Source organism: Vidua chalybeata, chromosome 12, assembly GCF_026979565.1.
Source record: "Vidua chalybeata isolate OUT-0048 chromosome 12, bVidCha1 merged haplotype, whole genome shotgun sequence".
NCBI lineage: Eukaryota > Metazoa > Chordata > Aves > Passeriformes > Viduidae > Vidua > Vidua chalybeata.
The window spans coordinates 10,186,654-10,204,539 of record NC_071541.1 but is presented as its reverse complement, the minus strand read 5'-3'; the positions used below and the strand labels follow the sequence as shown (position 1 = coordinate 10,204,539).

General features: G+C 39.8%; 2 protein-coding genes across 2 annotated transcripts in view; one reads left to right on the top strand and one right to left on the bottom strand.

Moving 5' to 3' along the window:
• The window catches only part of LOC128794100 (netrin-4-like), a 45,011-nt gene extending 40,141 nt beyond the window's left edge, over positions 1–4,870 (top strand). Inside the window, exons 7-10 of the mRNA XM_053953739.1 lie at positions 290–426; positions 1,004–1,072; positions 2,208–2,378; positions 2,838–4,870. Coding sequence (XP_053809714.1) covers positions 290–426; positions 1,004–1,072; positions 2,208–2,378; positions 2,838–2,974 — 514 coding nt within the window. The 3' untranslated portion in view covers positions 2,975–4,870. The remainder of the gene's footprint in view (positions 1–289; positions 427–1,003; positions 1,073–2,207; positions 2,379–2,837) is intronic.
• Positions 4,871–8,928: 4,058 nt separating this feature from the next.
• Positions 8,929–17,876, bottom strand: CHCHD4 (coiled-coil-helix-coiled-coil-helix domain containing 4). The gene is made up of 3 exons (XM_053954208.1): positions 17,543–17,876; positions 15,627–15,725; positions 8,929–10,076 (listed from the first exon to the last, which is right to left on the bottom strand). Exons 1-3 carry the CDS (start codon positions 17,562–17,564, stop codon positions 9,787–9,789), a joined length of 411 nt encoding a protein of 136 aa, XP_053810183.1. The 5' UTR covers positions 17,565–17,876; the 3' UTR covers positions 8,929–9,786.
• Between the last annotated feature and the right edge of the window lie 10 nt (positions 17,877–17,886).

The following is a 17,886-nucleotide window of genomic DNA, read 5'->3' as shown; positions in this document are numbered from 1 at the left end:
AGCAGTCACTAAGTTACATAATTCCCTAAAAACAAACAAACGTAAGCAAAAATGGCCCAATTTATAGGTTAGGTACTTTAAAAAATGCTAAGTCAGCAGGGGAGGCCTAAATAGAAGCCTAGAGCTTGTGATCTCTCTCCATGGCATGAAGTCTCGCTCACATTTGCACTCCCAATCTGAAGAAAGCAAGCTCATCAGTCTGGGCACAGCCAAAGCCAGCTGTCTGTTTGTTTGTTTGTTTCCCTCCCCTGTGGTGCCCTAATGCAGTGCTGTGGTTTGTGTCCCCCAGCTATGACAGTGAGCCCTTCTTTCACATCCCCATCGGGGGACGAATTCCCGACCTCGTCCAAACGCCAGCCAACGAGAGCGAGGAGGAGTGGAAATGGAACGATCACGAGCAGGGATTTTCTGCACTGAGGCACCCAGGTACAGCCCAGAGTTTGGGAACATTTAGTTGCCAGTTCTTTCAACCCTCCACCCTGACTGGGTCTGCCCCCCCATCTCCAACTTGTCTGTAGTATTTAAATAGTTTTCAGTTTTGCCTGCCCTGTAAAGATCAGCACTTATATCACTTGGCAGAGGTATCAGTGCCACTTACTGCATAACTTGACTTTTCTGAGATGGATATTGCCTTAATACCAGGAAAGATCAGCATTTCTTAGGTTATGGGATCAAACAAAGGTCTCATTAATTACATGATTTACAGCTGGATCTGATTCTTACAAATCTCTTCATTAGGGTGAGTTATTAACTGAACAATAGACCTCATGTGGGCTGCATTTTACTTGACAGTGATGATCAGATTTCAGAGTAATTATTTTATCATATAACAAGAAACACATTTGCAAATAACTGAGCTCACTCTCCAATTTATTCATAAGGTTCATATAGATTATGGGAACTAAAGATATCTAACTTCATAACTGATGATCATTTGCTCTTCTTTTCTCTCTCATGTCCTGGCTGTTCTCCAACCTTTTGTGGTCTGGGGTTTCCCTGCTAGAGAAGTGTGTGTGCAAAGAAAAGGTGCTCGGAAGCGTCAGTGACTTCTGCCAAATGAAATATGCCTATGGTAAGTGGGTGACATGCCCCCAGGCTATGATATTTCACAATGTTCCTGCTATGCATATTGTTGATTGATAGCTATGAAAAATGACAGGGTTGGTTAAGTCCTGAGAGGTAGGATTTCTTCTGCCTTTTTTGTCTAGTAACATGTTCAACTTCTGATTAACTTAAAGAACTTAAAAGTGTTTTTCATGTAAAGCTCTGTGGTGTTTCCTTCCCACCCAGTTAATTTCCTTCTTTACAGCACAAGGGGTGCTGGAATAATACTCAGTGGAATGATTGGTCTCTACATCAAGAAAAAATGATAAAAAACCTCACATCTGAAATTCCCTTGCTTTTACAGTCACTATGCAGGTTCTAACAGCCATGCTTATTTACCAAGAATGTATTTAAAACTGTTTATGAACACCTGGCTCATGCAATCACATGAAGCAAGAAAGGAAAGCTCTGGGATCTAGAGGTTTGATGTGCTTGTGGCAGGAGACAACAGAGCCTGCTTGAGGGGCTGATCTACATGAGCCTGTCAGGCCAAAAAGTTATGGGATCTTACTAAATTAAAAGGAACAGAAATGTATCATGGCAACCAGGTGTTGGACCACAAACCAAAAATAGTTCTTCTGGTTTGTTGTAAAATCAATAGAATTTTAGTCATGTGACATTCCTGATAGGAAACTTCTTGACTTCCTTCCTGTAGACAGTCCCTTCTCACAGGACAGAATTTTTGAAAGGCCAGTGTTGAAACAAAACACTAACGTTTTCAAACTGGAAATAAAGTGTAGAATCAGTGCTTGAAATCAGACTGGTAGCTGCTGGTTGGGATTTTTCACCCTTCCTTTGTATATATACAAGTGCTTTCCTAGAATTTCCAGGTGTTTGATATCAGCCCATTAAAAGATAGTTGCTAAATGACATGGCGAAAGGATGAGTTAACTACTTAAGAAGAAAAATCCAATTTTTATTCCCCAGATTTATTTAAGATCCATCAGTGAAGTGGACAAGCACTGTACTTTCTGTAAAACTGCACTTTGGGGCTTTTTTTCATGTCTTCTTTCAAGGTGTTAAAATTCTACCTTTTAGCAGCATTAACCAAAATTCATTTAGAAATTAATTGTTGGTCTCTATTCGGATATGTTTTCTGGCAGTAATAAAAGCAAGAATCCTGTCTGCTCATGACAAAGGGACCCATGCAGAAGTTGTTGTGAAAGTGAAGAAGGTCCTGAAATCAGGGAAAGTGAAAATTGCTCGGAGCAACAGAAGCATTTACCCAGAATCATGGACCAACAGGGGCTGTACGTGTCCCATTCTCAATCCTGGTAAGGACAAAATACTCACTGGGGGTTTTGCTTCCCCTGCAGACAGTGCTTAGGAATATCAGCTGTGATCAGCCTTTCTGGGGCAGCATCCTTTGATTCATCCCCACCAAAGCATGTTTGCTTTCCAGCTCACAGTGTTCAAGGAGGGTGGTAAAAGCAGGAGGGGGACAAAGGCATAAGCAGCAGCCGACAAATCCCAGCAGATCTGTGTGCAGAACCTCACTGGAATGAAATCAATTTGTAGTTGTAACCCCTGAGCACAGCCCTGACACCAGTGAATCTGTGTGCCCAGGAGCCAGCAGTGACAGTATGCACATGGATTTATACACATAAGATGATACATGCATAAACTGGATGAAATTGGCAGAGGTGCTGTATGCCAGATTTGGTTCTTTCTTATTCTATTTGCTAACTAAGGATTTTCCCTTTTTTTTTTTTTTTTTTTTTTTTTTGAACTAGGTACTGACTATCTTATAGCAGGCCAGGAGGACTCTAGGACTGGCAAACTTCTTGTGAACATGAACAGCCTGGTAAAACCCTGGAAGGCATATTTGGGAAAACAAGTATCAGATATTCTTCGAACTGGATGCAAATAATTTCTGCTTCAGAAATTACAGTGCTGGACTTTGCCTTTTAGTAACACTGCAGTGAAAGGCGTAGTTAGTTCAAGCATTCTCATTCAACATGTTCCTAGCTGAAGTGAGGAAAGCAGACCTGCCATCCCTCTTTTCATGTGCTTAGACAGGAAACTTGGGACATGACTACTTTAACAAAAAAAAAAAAAAAGCACAGCCTTATCATACAAGATTACCTAGTGCATCATATATAGATCACAAGTCAGTTCTTCACTTGAGCCTGATTCCAGCCAGAATCATTTTACAAGGCAAAACTAAAGATATGGACTAGTGTTTCTATACTTCAGGCCAGAGTCTGATAATAATATGCATAAACTGCTTTCATAATACATTCATTACTGGAGTGTAATTTTCTTTATAAATGACCACTAAAAGGCAGCAATTTCTTTCAGCTTTACAAGTGGCATAAAACTAAATAAGCATATAAGAGAGCTCAAACTGATTTACCATCAGACTGCAGTTATGCCAATATAATAGGCTGCTTTTTAGGAGACAATATTATCCCACTGCCCAGCAGAAACAAACATGTGGCTTATCTCAGGACAGTGTCCTTTAGACATGTGCACTGCTATCATCAATGCTTAGTGCTGAGCTCTGCTGCAGAAACCACCTTGGCTCAAACTCCATTCCCAATCCAACTCTGTGCTGTAGTATTTAGTCTGCAACACCACAAAGGTTTCACAGCAATAACTGCAAATAAGCCTTAATTATAAGAAAAAGCCAAAGCGTGAGGAACTAGCAGCTGCTCTAAAGTGGAAATTGTGACACTACAAAAGCCACAAAGCAGAAACAGGAGGTAAATGGACTGGCTGGAGCATGTATCAAATGAGGTAAGCTGTAGTTCTGGGAGAGCAACCTGGCTGTTCCAGCTGTGCTCAAGACCACTGGCCCTCGAGTGCACTTAGTGCTTTCATTGTGCTTTATTTCTCTTGGTCACACTTCAGGGCAAGATGCTGAAACTCTGCTTCCTTCCCATAGTGCCTGAGGATTATTTCTCCCTCTGCAAAAGTACAGGAGTGGTAACATCTGCACTCCAGGTAAAATTAGTTCTGCTCTGCAAAAGCATTATTTCTAAATCAATTTTACCCTATAGTAATCAAGAGGTAGCTACTTAAATCCTTCCCTAACACAGAATTTTGAGGAAATTGAAGTTTGAGAATCTGTCCCCTGTTTAAGGACTCACAACCAAATGAAGTTGGTTGGAGCACTCTCTCTTCAACTAAGGAAAAATCACAATGAATCAATCTATATTCTTTCAGGGAGTTACAGAGAAAGAGAAGCACACATGCTACTTTTGCATGTTTCAATTCCATGTCTAATTTTTAATACTCCTAGGGAAGAGGAGATGTTTTCATTTAGCACTGTCTGACTGCTAAGTGGGACACCTAGAAACCCTAATACTAATGTAGAACAATGGAAATCCAGCCTACAACTTACGTCATTGTTTTGATCACTTTACCAATGAGAACATAAAAATTCAGCCTCTTCCATTCTATTTACTGCTATTTTACTTTGAATTTCACATTGATTAACAGCAGAGATATCCTCAGCTCATTTGGAAATGCATGACAGGCAAAAAAAGGAAAAGTTTTTTGTGGGTTTTTTTTTTCTGTGGTTTTTTTTTTTTTTTTTTTTTTTTTTTTTTTTAGGGGAAAAAAAAGCTCCAATTTGTTTCCCAACAGGATATAAACAGTGTTTCTAGTGTTTCTTCCTCCCTCTTTTTCAGGAAATTTCCCTTCCTCCACTTCTTTCCCCCTTTGACTTCATAATTTATTTGTTGTTACCTAAACTGGTATCCAACAATGTGGCATCTCCAACAAGCTATTTAATTAATGCAATAAAACACTTTTTAACCAAGACATTTGGCAGAATTTGAAATGTCAGCCTTACGAACTTAGGAGCCCAGCAACTGCTTTCTTTACTGTCTCCAGAAATTGTCTCACAACAAAAAGATTAACTAGTTCTCTTTCAAATATTAATAAAGACCTCTACATGAATTTACAGTCTGATCTCAAAGAGCCTCTCACAAGAAATGAAATTCAAGTGTAGGTTTAGAATTAAACTAAGGAACGTGCTTTTCAACGGAGGCCATTTTACCTGTAGGGGATCTTATTTAATGACAATGAGGATATTCCATGTTGGTTTATAGTCAGCACCACATTAAAGCAAACACCTCTATTCCACTTTTTGTGCCAGACTGGTGGTTTTGTGGGGAGGGTAAACATCTGCATAGTTCTCTTCTGTGAATAAAAGTTATTTCTTGACACATTCACTTACTAGCATTACTAGCTACTGCTAGTAGAAATACAACTTGGAACCACAGATTAAGAAAACAAACACCCATTTTCCATACATCATCCTATAAAGGGAATGAGTGCACTGTGAGGGGATGCTTTAACTTTCTTAGGAGGCATAAGGAACCTGTAACATTCAGAAACAACTGGATGTGTCATTCAGGGTACAACAAATCCTATGTCCACCTACCCTTCACATCACTGTTGTGTCATCTGTGTTAATTTGCACTGTGGCATCACCACACATCCTCCTGTGCGCGTTGTTTTGGCCCTCTTGAGCTGTCTGCTCACAGATCAATATTGATTTACAATAAGCCATTTTAAAAAACAAACATTGGTGCTATGATCATTGCTGCACTCCTCTACTCTTCCTCTGTGGGGTGGGTCTTCTCTCAGCTCCACCATCACCAACAAAACATCAGCTCCAGAGGGGTTAAAAGCAGTTGAAAAACAACTGCAGACAGGCTCCTGTTCAACAAAATGAAATGATGTCCAGTGAAGAGAGCTGACTAGGAATAAATTACAAACTGCTGGTAGCTTCTCTACACTGTCCCACACTAACTGACAGAATTTTAATGAGGTAAAACAAAAGTCTAGAAGCACACAAATTCCTTTTTTTACTTCCCTAGGAATAAGTAGGTTCATTGACGTGTGATCAGATCAGTGCCTCAGATAAACGGGAGACATTGCTGCCAGGTTAACAAGGATACTCTCAGTCAGAACTGCACAGGATATAGATCTTGTTTCCAAAACAGCCCTGCCAGATCCCCAGATCTAATGATCCCTACAATGGCCTGCAAGATAAACGTCTCCTTCTAGCCACCATTTTTTTCATCATTCCTTTTGCAGGGAGGAAGGAAAAAAAAAAGATTATTTTTGCACCTGAAGCAAGGCCATACCTCTAGGAAGGTTACTACACACAAGTTGAAGTCAGGTCTCTGCAATGCCCTCAGGCTGCAATGCAGAGAACAGCAGGAAAAAAAAGTGAGTAACTTAATTCTGAAAATGCAATTTTGTCTAATTTTAACTATTTTTTCAGTACTTTTTTACATTTTAGAATATATGTTTTGTTAAAGGATCATCTGAAGTTTTAGAGGCCATCTTTATCAACATCAGGATATGTAATACATGTATAGCAGATTCAAGTTTAAGTGGATTGCACAAACAATCCCACCTAACAAGCAAGTTATCACAAGTTATAGATGAATTTGTATCCTGCATCATGCAGGAATTGCAGCTAGCTGATAACAGCCCACCCAGCATTCAAAAGCAGAGATTGCTTTACCACTGCACCAGAGGAGGACAAGGGTGTGCAAAAACTGAAGAATGGTTAAAACTTAAAATCTGTGGAGTATTACTCAGCAATATGGTACAAGGGAGTATGTTGGCAGCAATGGTAGGTCTGTAGGGAGAATACAATTAAAACAATGTCTTTTTATTCTAAAAATTAATCAGAGAAAATTCAACTGGAATTCTATCTATACGTAACTGTTTGGGCTACGTAACTTGTATTGGAAAGGTATTCTAATACATCTAGAAGTGCTTCATGTATTGTTAACAGATTCTTTTAGCTGAACTTTTATAAACATTTAATCACACTCAGCACATCAGCTTTTAAAGGCTAAAAATCAACTAAAGGCACAGGATTAAAGAACAATTCTTTCATAATGAAAGCTTTCTTTATCCCCTAAGGACTACTCGTGACTTGACACAGCAGCACCTATGACTTCACAAAAGCACCTGTTAAAATAAAATCAGTATGAAATTACTCTATAAACACAATTGCTCAAACTCATTTGAATCTACTACTCTCTCTCTCCAAGAACCAGTAGCTCAGTGATGGCAGACAGAAAACCAAGGTATTATTTATAAAATAAATATATAAAATAAGAAACACATTAAAACAATAAATATGCAGCTCTAAGTTTTGTATTGACACAATAAAAATGCAACTTACCATCTGCTTATTTCACAAGCTTGTCACATATTGCCGAGGATCATTTTATCATCTTTATTACATATTAGAATAACCACTGATTGATTTTAGATTTAAAATTGGGGCGTATAACTATAGGAGGAAAATCACAAAAATAAAGCAATGCTGGGAAACAGAAACAAGGGGTTACTTTACCTATACATTCACAACTGCATGAGTTTACAAAAAAAATTTCCACAATGAACTATTTAAGATTAAAGCTATGATTTCCTTTCTCAAACACTTCAAACACATTACACAGTGCTTTTCAGTTTCTGGTGTAAGATCCTTACACATACTTGTACTGGATGCAGCACAACAGGTTACCAAGCCACAACAGTCAGAAAGAAGCAAACCCATCCTAAACACACCTTCAAATGTGTCAGATTACACCCCAAGTTCCCTCTGTCAGTATTAGGTGCACATCCCTACCCACTGTAGGCCAAGATTCTCACATGGTATGTTTTGTACACAGATGCTACAAATGCAGTTGCAGAGGATAAATCCAAACACTTTAGAGCACAAAGGCAATGTGGGAAAAAAAAGCACAGCAAAAAAGAAAGAAGAGGCAACTTGTTAGAACAGAGCACCCCTTGAAAAACAGCTCTTGCTTCCTCACAGACAGATTTAACCACTAGATTTCCATTTAACAACCAGAAGCTTGAGTGCATGTGACTTTTTTTTAATTTGGTGCCCAGTGTTCATCTATTGCCTAAGATTTCATTTGCATGGCCCAACTGCCTAAGTGCCAAAGATTATCTCTGCTGCTTTTGTGCCTGTTTACTCAGGTTAACTTGGCACTTGGCTTTCTATGTCTGAAAGAGTCACACTGAGAAGTTCTGTCATTTTGTTTCTTTGAAAAGCAGCGATACCTATGGTCCCTGCTATCACTGCCCTCAGAACAAAGTAGTTGAAAGCCACTTAACTCTCTACAAATTTTTTTCTGAGGGTCCAACAGCTATACTGAAATACAAACACCTCAAACACACTGTAAGACTTGACAGAAATTCCCCTCAAACATTCAGAAACATCAGTGCCACCGAATTCCCTTATGCAAGCAAGACACAAGAGTGCAATACGGAATTAATGCTGCTGAGCACTCCAGAGTGCTGCCCACAGAGAAAGGCAAGTGTTTAAACATTGCTGGACTTTGTGGGCTGCATTACTGACACTACAACCTTTTATGCTTTGATTGAGGTAGCCAACACAAGGAGAGAAAAAAAAAAACAAAACACAGCCACAATCTCTTTTGAAAAAAAAAAATCTCACAGCCTATCTTTTGCTCGGAAAGACAAACAATGTAGTATAGCTTATCTACAGCTATTAAACTATAGTGAACTATTAAATTATTTGCACCCCTTAAGAAATTTTCAAGTATTTTAATAGCTATTCATGTTTATTTGCTGGTTCATGATCCAGTCTACTACAGCTACTGAAAAAGCTTTAGGTTTTTTAAGCCTTCCTACCTGGGCTGGGGAGAAAAGAATAAGACAATAAAAATCTGACAAGCTGGAGCAATTGATCTTCACAATCCACAAATTCATTCGAGGTCTGCTTACAGCACAGAACAGTTCTCAAATCCAATCAGTGTTCATAAAAAACCAACCAAACAAAACACCACACCACAAAGACACAGGAGCTTCCAGTGAGGGTAAAAAGTATTTGCTTTTTAATATGCACTTAAGTCACAGTATCTGTTTTGAGATCATTACACCAGGTAACAATTTATTGTATCTCAAAGTATTTTACAAGTGCCCATCTATACATTGAAGGAGAAAGTAATAACCAAAGGAACCCAAAAGCTGTATTTTCAGAGCAAAACTAAAGCCAGTGACCAACATTCTTTTCATTTACCTTAATCATCAGTTGCACAACACACCATTTTTAAAAATTCAAAAGGCATCACAGTAAGTAAATGAAATCAAAGAAGATGTGCATTTCAATGTTTTCCTGGCAGTCCTGATGTGATGCCAGTAGTAAAATACAACCATAATCTAGTAATTGAAATTATTTTAGAAATTCTAGATCTAGACCATTTTCAATGTCTTGCATCACTTTGGAAAAAAAAATCTTAAAGGAAAAACAATCATTTAATGTAATTTCTATTGATAGAACTGAATACATTAAATTAAAAGCAGCTACTGATTAGAACATACTGAAATGAAGACAGACCTGGTGTGCCAGTGGAATTTTAGTTGAGAGCTATGTACTTCAAGACATTATTCAAGTCAAAACTCAAGGAAAACTTGAGGGGAAAGAACAGCTGTTAAAGTTTTAACTGTCCAAAACCAGGTTACACAGTACACACACACACTCACTCGTTTTGCAGTATTTATTTGCAAGGCTGAAGCTCTGAGATTTCTCCTTCAGGAATAAATTATTTATTACAATACAGTGCACAGAATATGGTGAAACATTTCCTCACTACTCAGAAGACAGACACACTGCAGAAGTCCAAGTCTCTGAAAATGAGAAATGGAGACGACAGCCTCCTTGCATCTTCATTAGCTGGACCCCTTCTCCTCTTTGGCAGCAGAGGCCTCCATAGAGGCAGCTTCCAAATCTTTGCTGGACTTCTCATCATTCTCATCCTCTTGAGGGTAAAGATCTGGGTATTTTTGCATGCATTCTTGCATGGCACGGAATTGGTCCACACAGTCTGATCCCTTTATTTCTTCTGTGCTATAGTGGAAACAAGAAAAGGCTGACTTGAACTGCTCCCCACAGGGACCACTAGCCATTCCACCCAGACATGGGCAATTCCAATTGATATCTCCATTGGGCAATATCAATCCTGAACAAACAAGAGAGAAGAAAAGTTAATGCTCCTTCTAAACATTGATTTCACTCAGTGACAGCTGCTGGGCTGCAGGTGTGAACTCAAGCACTTATAATGCCATCTTAGCTCTGTAGCTTCAAGGCTGATAAACACCTTTCACTTCCCAGCCAATCTGCTTCCCCCTCTGATCTGTATAATCCTTTAATGGGCACAAGTGAGATTAGTTCTCTATCCATCTCTGAATTAAGTCCTTCTCCCTGGACTATAGACCACTGAGAATATTCTAAGAGAACAGCAAAACAGATAGAAGTCAAGTCAATCAATTTGCCAGTCTCTGTCAGGGGAACAAGCAAGCATTAAAATCATTCCATATAAATAGCAAGACTTTAAATCCAATATTAAGACTAGAAATCTTTTCAATCAAATCGAATGGATACATTTTTCTTCTTGTTTGAAATAAACTCTGAAATAATAACTCACAACTTTCCCCCTTCAAATTGCAACTGGAAGACCAGAATTGCAAAAACAAAAATCAGTGTATTTGTAAGGATTAAGTCATGTGCCACAGAACACAAAGAACAGCAAGCCTGAGAGCAAGCCTGCCTGTCTGGTTGCCAGAAACCAAATTGTACTTTAGAACACAAATGAAAGGAGTTAAGTATCACTTCAGTCTCTAAACTGGAACAGCTGTAATCCTCTACTCTGGAACAGTTAAAAGTCCTGAAATACTTCACTTGTGGACTGGAAAGGTGAAGATTTAAGGGCATATGTTCTTCTAGATGGCAACTGAATTACACAATGAAGGTCAAACAGCAAGTTGAAGAACTCCTTTCCTCTGATTTTAGAAATTCAATATAACAGACTTGGTCCTGTGGACTTCTAGAGTCTCTAATGCAATAAATACATCTCTATTTCCTTTCTCTACCTGGTATGAACATACACAAGTATGTTCATCTATGAAGAACAAGAGAACTATTCTGCTATGATCCAAGCTGGTTTCTTCTCCACTTGAACGGTTTGCTCTCCTCCTCTTTAGCAGACGTTTCTAACTTCACCTCCAGGCTGAGTTTCTGCAGAAGCTGACAGCATGTGCATACACCTTAAATTTAAGCACCTTGCCTTTAGAAAGGGGGTAAGAAAATACCACTGGCAGACAAAAAAATTGAATTAATTCTGATTCAAACATGAAATTATATTCAAGACCTGACACAACTTGACATTACCTAAAATACTTCCACAGAATTCAATAAACTTATTTCTTGTCTCTGTCCTGTGGATTAACAAAGTTCCAGACATACATTTCACTCCTAGGTGCAATTCCTTGGACACCAGGCTGCAATATCATGAACCTTGACTTGTACAGTAAAAGCAGCTCAACAGTTTTATTGCTATATTAAAAGGAATGTTTTATTGTGATTTGCAATTCATCAGTGATGTTCTCTATCTCAGCCAATGCAGTTCAGCAGAAAATTAGAGTCAGTCAAATCTCAGCATTGATCAGACTCTTTTTTCATTACAGAAAGTAAAAGTGTCCTTAGCACGATTCAGTCAACTACAGTAATACTGCCATTTTCCATGGGCCATGCTTTATTTGGCAAGATGGTTTTGCAAAATATCTGTAATATTCACTGTACTGATAATATGCACCTAATCCACTGCATCACAACATCTCCAGCTGCCTGGGGGAGAAGCAGGACTTCTGAGACAAAAAAAAAAAGAGTGGCTGGTGTCAGATTTCTCATTGCTAAGGATGACATAAAGCAGAAAGATGTTAATCATATGGTGTAGGAGAAATACAATTTGCTTTGTAAACTAGATTTTGCAGTCCTATATTCCTCCTCACTAACATCAACCAGTCATTTAAGGCAATTTTTCTAGCACTTTAAGAAGAAAAGAAACACAATTTGAAATGTTCCTGAAGACACTACAGCAACAAAATTATTTGTAAAATAATTCTCTTAAAATAGATTGCTCCTTTTATAACCAGACCTGCCTTGTAAACACGCAAATCTTACTGTGAGTTATCCCATAAACATTACATTCTATTGTATCACAAGACCACTGACTTACACCTATTTTATCACTGAAATAGCACCAGTTTCAGAAGTTCTGTGCACAGAAACCATGCTTTAGAAAAACAAAACAAAAATACAGATGAATAAAGCAAGCATTTCCTCATTCATAATCACAGCAGAATTCACACATCAATGAGTAAGTCCATCAGCAAGCTTAGAACACAATTAAATCGGAAACAGATTTCATCCATTGCTCTTCCTGAGTTGCAAGCCTGCAATAGATAGGATTACTATTTTTAATTAAAATTGAATTCAAACTTCTTTCAAATGCAGCCTGAACCTCACTGATCCAGTGAGTCACAATCTACCTGAACCTACACTTCTGGAAGAGAAAATAACCCTGTAGATCAAGACTTGTGTGAGCAATTGATTGCTGACATCACACAACCTAAAGTCTCATGGCTCATGGGAGCTGCTCATGTCATGGCCAAAGGCAGGCCCATCTGCATCTGTGTCAACACTTGTCTTTGGACTCACTGGTATGAAGTCCCACTGCTGTTCTGAGAAGAGTTTCTTCCCTGTTACATGACAAACACCCCAATAACAAGTTTATCTGCCAGGGATTCACAGTGTAAGATGACAGGAAGCAGGATTGAAAGAGACATAGAAACAGTCCTGTACATCATTTGTCAAGTTCTTTCTTAAAAGAATGTGGAGTTTTGCTTCATCAGTCCCCTCTAGAAACCACTTTAAAACTGTGTATAAAATAAGGTGACAGGAACAAGTCTGGAAAAACAGAAGGGAAAGACCAGCAACAATCTGTGTTTGAGGTCCAATTCCCTAAGTACTTTTATCCAACTTTCCCATCACAGCTGTAACACTAATAAAAACCACTTTGTATGCATAAAACTCATCATTGCCTTCTTCATATAAGCTTAATAAAATAAAAAATTATTCAAACTGAAGGCAGCCAAGATGTCAGTGAAAACCAGGAATCTTTCATGTTTAAATTCCACCATCTGCAACACATAGGACTAGAAAGATGCTTTACAGTAACAATACTATTTCAAAACCGCTGCAAATGAATTCTTAATTTGTTTCCATCAGCCACAGCTGTCAAAAGGCACAGACAGTGAACTGTGATCTTCACTGCAGTATGAATCCTAACCTGAACTTACTCCAGTTTGTCTGCCTTTCCTTTTCCCATGGCTTTTTTTCTTTCAATGTTTTTAGCTTAAAGTGAGTCATTAACATTTTGCCTACCAAAATTGTACAGCTGATACAACAAGAACAAAATATTGACAGAAATAAGAGCAGTATACAACTGGTTTTTATCCTAAGGGAAACAGAACATAAGTTTTCCTGACCAATCTACTGATTCAAGTAGACTGCTAAAAGACTAATGTCTGTTAATGTCTGGGACAAAATAAGAACTATCAAAAATTACCACATACAAAACTAAATGTTTATCTCAAGTATGAAAAAACAAAACCTCAAGCACAAATTTCAGGTGTATTAGAAAACAGTGCAGATTATGGCAGGTCTATATAATGCATCTATTCTTTCCCAGATATGACTGGTCTCTTTGGCACAGCAGAAAAGATGAAAAGCGTCCTTACAGTTCATTATACAACACTGGAAACCAAGTCTTCTATTCCATGTAGAAGCTAAATTAGAAAAGCCTGCATGTTACATTAGGTACAGCAAAACCCTTCCCCATCTTCTTTTAAATAAAAGCAATGCATGCCAGAGCTTCAGCATTTCAACGTATTCCAAACTATTTTACCCACGTCTTTCCTGCCCACAAGCCTCACTCCCTACTGCTATATTCTGTGATATGTCCATTTTCTCTCTTCTGATCTAATGTACTGTAGCCCTGGGTCATTCAAGAGGTTTTTCAGACTTAAAAACACGGCAGTAGTTCACCGTATACTAAGAAGAAAACTCAACAAACTAACAAATAAAATCACACAACAAGAAATCCCCACCCAACGTTATTGACAGTACTTATACTTTATAGTTTCTCATTTTGAATCCCCCAGACACACACAGTCAAGCTCCTGGCTTCCCCCTTTTCTTCTCTGATCTACTGTTGAGGAAGAAAGTGACCTAACATTCTGTAAATGCAGGACTGCTAGGAAACAAACCCCATCACCTCTCCTCCTCACCACAGCCTTTCCACGTCCATCAAAATACACATAAGAGCAATAAACTGATACGGCATTTAAACAAAAATAAAGTGTTTTTTAAATTTTGACTAGTTGATTACCCAAATGTATGTCACACCAGGACATCAACAGACTTATAGGTGCAGGTGAGAAAAACGTTTGTATATATAACTGACTACATGCAGCTGAAATGAAGCCAAAATAGGCAGATAAATGCAGTAACATTTCAACACAAATCTACGAATGAAAAAAGTTAATTTTGATGACATAGGAAGGTGTGGTTCAAATTACACTACACACCGTATCAGCTAAGAAAGAGACCCTGTGAGCTCCAGCTGCTAAACTGCTTACATGCTGCCCTCTAAAGGTCTCTTGAGACACTTTAGAAAGCATAACTTTCACTTTCTAACTAAGTTTCAAAGAGTCTGAAGAATTTACTTCAGCTTCAGTTGAGCTGAAACCAATGAAATCCCTTCCCACAAAGTGAAGAGACCAAAAGATCTGTAAACATAGAGGCAATTAGAAAAAAATAACCTAAACTCACATTTTCATGATAATTATTAACCCAGGACAAAATTTATTAAATCATCATTATTGGAAGTATATTTCATTTACCCATTATTTAAAATACACAACCAGAATATTTTAAGTCTTGGTCTCAGAAGTATTCTGCTCTCTTAAATCTCTATTTTCAGGTTAGATATACTTGAGACAAGAACTGTAATCTTCATGAAAACATTTGCATTTTCAAGGCACAATGATTACAGTTGAAAACTCAATAATTTTAACTTACCTGTCACGTGGCACTGAAAGATATTGATTAAATTGCTACCAGTATAGTATATATTAGCCAGATATTAATTTATATTAAATCAGATATTCAGAGATTGCCATAGTAGGCAATTCTAGTTGCATTGGTTATGTGACCATGCATTGGTTATATGTCTGAAAAACTCACTTCAATGACAGTGATATGTAATTCACTCTAGCTTCTCTGAAAATTGCACACTGTTACTTAAAACAGAGCAAAAACAATCTTAATTTTCACTTGATTAGGCACTAACGTTATTAATAAAAGGAAAAGGTATCCCTGCATATCCCTGCCACTAACCAAAACTAAAAGCCATCAACTAATTATTTGAACAGGCCACTAAGAAAAATCATTACAAGTGTAGAAAAAGAAATACTGGAAGAAAGCGTGTCATTAGTGATGTCCTAACCTGGCAATTAAAACTGCCAAGAGTTTGGGTATTAACTGCATAACCAGCTGCCCTCAGGCTTTAAATATTCTTAAGTTTTTCTAATTCATGCAGGGTTTGTTTTCTGTTGGATATATATATGATGTAACACCCCTTACTTCTGTTCTTCTGCTCACTACTGACCTTGCTCTTCGTAAGGGTCATCTGGGTCATCTGCAACCAGCTCAGCACTGCTCGGTGTCTCATGGTCCTCTTTGGTTGCAAATATTATTCTGTCTTTTCCTATGATGGAGGAGACAAGAAGCAGTTCAGAGAAATCTGAGAGAGAAAAGAATGATTTACAAAACTGCTGAACACCACAAGGTAATGAGATATTCAATGTGATGCACTAATATTGAGAATGAACTGTTGTACTTAACAATCGCCTTCAATGAGAACAGTTACTAGTTCAGAGGAACACGTACACACGGAAATTCTGTTATTCTCAAGCTCCAATTTTCATAGCAATGTCCTGTAATAAACAGTAGACTTCACTGAACTGCAAATTTAAAAAGCTGTTTAAAAACAAACTCAAATTACTCCAAGACCAGGACTAACACAGATGACAGGTTTAGAATTAAAAAAAAAAAAAAAAGAGTGAAAATAAACCTATAATAAATAGCAGTAAAGCATTTAATAGGAACGTATTAATAACAGTGCTCTTTGCTAAAGACTAGTGTAATATTTTACACTGATCATCTGAATTAAAAACAGAAGACAGCCATCACCATATAGGACTAACTACACTGAAAGGTGCTGTGAACGTTACAAGGGATGGAAATCCAACAGAGGAAATTTCCTGCTCTTGATTTAACTAAAACATTCCATAGCAGGGTCGGGGGAGGCTTGCCTGGAAACTTCAGTAGTTTTAGTTTTCTAACAACCCTGCAAAGCTCTAACACACACTCTGAGTGTGGAAAAAATGGTAAACTCCCCAAGAATTCTCCAAATTCATAAAGGCCACTACAGTAACTTGGCATATGAGAAATTAGAATCTCCTGGCCCCTCAGTGTGACCTCAGCCAGCAGATGTTCAGTGACATAACCTTGCTGAGTAACCATGCATTGGTTATATGTCTGAAAAACAGATAAATCTAACACCTTTTAAAAAACTGAAACAGTTTTCTGACAACTCTGCATTGTACTCCAGCAAACTTTACAATGTGGAATGTTTGGTCATTTCTTATACAAAAGGAGCAAGAAACACATGAACTCTAACACTGACACTGCAATTTTGTAGGGTTGCATAAGGCAACTTAGAGATATTGCAAAATTAAACAAAGCACAGCATAAAGCATAAAAGAGATCCATACGTTATGACCACCTCAGTACAGTTTATCGTTTGTGGCCAAGTTTGTAACTTACAAATGGCTTTTAGAACTATGGGTGCTTTTTTCCCAGTCTGAAACTTTACATTCAGCCACTTGGCATTACTTAAGAGAACAAGGAACTTTATTCATATATAAATAGATATAGATACTTATCTACGCATCTCCCGCTTTAAGAAGTGGTCAAGCTTCATAAATACCACCTGTATACAACATGCTACAGATACAGAAAAGCTCGCACTCTACCCACCCTGTCCGTCAACCTTAAAAAGGCAAAACCCCACACCTCTGGCCATTCAGCTAGGCCAGGATAAATTTAACCCCTGCGGGCAGAAGGCGCTCCGCGGCCGGGAGCTGCCCTGCCCGCACGCCTCAGCCGCTCCGCGGCCACACGCGGTCTCTGCGGGCACCTCCGGCCGCTCCGGGCCCGCTGCGGGGCCGGGCCCGCTCCGGGGCCTCACCGAGCCCACACGGCCGGGACCGCGCTGCCGCCTCATGGCCCCGCCGCCCTTCGCGCCCTCCGTGAGGCGAAAGGTCGGCGGCGGGAGGCGAGGCGGCGCTGCCGCCGCTACACGCGGACCGCGGGCGGCCGCCGCTCCTCCTCTCTACTCCGGCTGCCCCTTCCCCTCACGAGCTGCGGGCAGCGGGCGGTCACCCCGCGGCGCACCCACCCCCGGCCGCCTCACGGCGAGCCCGCCCGGCGGGGTGACATTGGGAAGACACACGGGCGCACCTTCCTGCCTGCAGTAGGACATGGCGGAGCCGGCCCGTGCCTTCCTCCGCAGCGCGCCGCACGCGGGCCCCGCCGCTCCGCTCCTGACGTCCCGCCGGCACCGCTCGGGCAGCGCCGCGCCGCTGCTCCACGCCGCGACCTCCCGCCTCCGGAAGCGCCTTCCCGGCCCTGAGGCGGCGGCTGACGCACCTCCTGCCGGCCGTGGGGCTCCGCCAAGCCCCGCTGCACTACAGCTCCCGCCTGCCCCGCGCCCGGCCGCGGGGCGGAGAGAGAGGGAGGCGGGAAGGGAAGGAGGAAGGAAGGGCTTCCCCACCGCGGCGGGAACTACGCGTCCCGGCGTGCGC